Source organism: Trypanosoma equiperdum (assembly GCF_001457755.1).
Source record: "Trypanosoma equiperdum strain OVI genome assembly, contig: ctg_634, whole genome shotgun sequence".
Lineage (NCBI taxonomy): Eukaryota > Euglenozoa > Kinetoplastea > Trypanosomatida > Trypanosomatidae > Trypanosoma > Trypanosoma equiperdum.
In genome coordinates, this window is record NW_027124570.1 from 2,132 (window position 1) to 4,895 (window position 2,764).

General features: G+C 37.3%; 1 protein-coding gene across 1 annotated transcript; it reads right to left on the reverse strand.

Annotated features, from left to right (window-relative positions):
• Positions 1-1,167: 1,167 nt before the first annotated feature.
• Positions 1,168-1,887, reverse strand: TEOVI_000291700 (vesicle-associated membrane protein, putative; the record flags this gene model as incomplete). The annotated part of the gene is made up of 1 exon (XM_067225911.1): positions 1,168-1,887. One exon carries the CDS (start codon positions 1,885-1,887, stop codon positions 1,168-1,170), a length of 720 nt encoding a protein of 239 aa, XP_067082012.1.
• Positions 1,888-2,764: the final 877 nt, after the last annotated feature.

The window sequence follows — 2,764 nt, forward strand, 5'->3', positions numbered from 1 at the left end:
AAATAGATATGTGGCAGACAAAAGCAAATGCCTGAGGCACACGGGAGGTATTCGGGTTGCGGAAGGAAGATTAGCAACAACGACGACAAAAGAGCACTAACAACATCGTTCAACGAAAAAGAGGGGAGGGGATGGGGGAAAAAAAAATTAATTTAGTAACGTAATAAAAATTGAGAGGGAAAAGGAAATGTCCAACGACCGAACGACAGTCGAGATCTGAGATAATAAATAAAGTGCCTCGGTGAATAATTTTTCAATTCTTTTTGTGTGTGTGTGTGTGTGTGCACGTGAAGTCCTTCTTTTTTTTTTTTCTCTTTCTCTCTCTCACACACACACTCTTCTCTTTCTCTCTCCCTCTGCAACTCATTTTCTTTTTTTTCTTTCTTTTAGTCATACGTTGATGCAAACCTAAGCATGGAAACTCCCAGACATAACTAAACGGCCGCAGTGAATAACAAAAACAAACAAACAAACAAACAGAAAACTGAGGGAAAATGAAGAGAAAGCATGAACAGTTTTTGTCACATACGGGTATAATTCCACAGCAGTTTATATACCACTACTTCAACACTTTTTCTTTGTTTTGTTTTTCCCTCCTCCTCCTCCTCTTTCTTCTTCTTTCTTCTTCTACCTCCTTTTTTTTTCATTTTTGTATGAGACCCTTTCCAATTGGTTATAAAACCCATCCACCATGTTATTATTCTATTTTATTTTATTTTTCTTTTTCTTTTTAACCTCATTTTTTTTTTGTTTCCTCATCCTTTACTGTCACTTTCTTCTCTTCCCGCCTTTCTCTCTCCCTCTCTCTCTCTCTTTTTTTTTTTTGCTCCCCACCCTCAGTGCTTCGTAGGCACATATTCACAATATTATTTCAAGCAAATAATCAAAGAAAGAAAAACAACACCAAAAGGAGGAGAAAAAAAAAAAGGCCAAACCACCTGCAGTTCATTTTTACCAACCTTCCACAGCCGCTATCATCACTTCTTATTTCTTATTTCTTTTTTTTTTGCTTTTCAGTAGAGAAAATATCTCTTTTGTTTGTTTGTTTGTTCTCCTTTTTTTTTCATGTTTGTATGAAGCGCACATTCCCGTTGGGGTGTATGTTGGTACTTGTAGGAATGAAGGTTTAAAAATAAAAAAAAAGAGGAGGGGTAAACAAAAAGAAAATTACTTCTTTTCCTCTTTTTTTCCACCTACAAAAACGAATACCACAATTAAAATAAAAAAAAGAGCCACACCTGCAATCAATAACTTCCCCTTGACTGAACTCCACCACATTTGTTGGCGGAGATCACGACTACTTCGCTGGAAACCTTGCGCCTGAAGCTGCAAATCCTCTGTAGAGCGAACAATATCATCAATCCGTTGTCCACGTTGCATGACACGTTCTACATTATCGAGAGCAATTTCCTTAACCTCATCCACAGCTTTTTTAACTTTATTTACCTTATCATCTGATGAACCCCCATCACTGGAGCGGAGCAATAAATCACGGTAGGGTTTTACAAACACCTCCACTGCTTTGGGAGTAAACGACGCCACGCTCTCAACGAACATCTTCCGAAATGTTTTGGATGCCTCATCCAATGTGGCATGCGCCTTATGGCGTGTAAGCCCCATATCTGATAAAATAGCGAAGGCAAGTTCATTATCAGTACAAATATGGTAAGAAAGTTGTGGAGCTGCAGAACCACTAGAAGTGGCATTATTAGCCATCATAGTAGAACTAGTACGCATATTAGGTGCGGCACATTTACTGACAAGTTCCGCCCACATGAGTTCCGGAATGGAAAAGTCGCTGGTGGTAAAACCCGGAGCTTTACAGAGCAGTAACCGATCCGTCAGTCGGACCACGACCCCGCCATATATTTTTGTTCCTCCCTGCATGATGGGGGAGGGGAGGGAAAAAAAAAATATATATATATATATATAATAAACTGAACGGTAAACAGAAAAAGAAAGAAATGGACTGCACAATTTCTTTTCCCACCCCCGCCTAAAAGCAAAATGTAATAAAGATAATGGGAAAGTAAACTAAATACACTAAATTAATGTTTTTCTCCTTATCTTAGAAATATGGTTGTTTTCCTTTTAATGATACGATGCACAAACACCGAAACACCTCAAAATATTTTTTAAGAAAGGAAGAGGAAACACGGTGTAAGCAAGATTGAGTTGGATTTCAGAATGCTTTTCTTCGTTGTTGTTGTTTTTTTTTTTTTTGGCAAACAACTGCAGAGGAGTGTCCGCGGTTGTATCAAGAACCAAAAAAGAAAAAAAAACAATAACAGTAACATCAGCAGTGACAATAACAATAATAATAATGACAGTAATAATAATAATAATGATGGAAATAATAATAATAACGGAAATAATAATAATAATAGTAGCAATAACAATAATCGTAACCTCCACCTCTTCCGATCGTTTATAGCACAGCTAACGGATAAACCTCACAAGCAAACATCAGGGGGAGGGGGTGTAAAAAAAAAAAAAGAAAGAAGGAAGGAAGGAAGGAAAGCGGGAAAATGACAAATAAAAGAAATTTCTGGACATTGTCAATAAACTAATGGGAAATTTGATACAAAAATACCCTTGACAATAACACCACAATGTTAGCATTGTGATCAACATTAATATTGAAATTATTTTAACATTAATGTCAGCGTTTTCATGCAGTTATTCCTTCAAGTGTGCCCGCAAGAGAGTCAAAAGATGTGCTCACGAGGGGAAAAAAGGGCGCGCGAAAGGGGGAGAAAAAAAA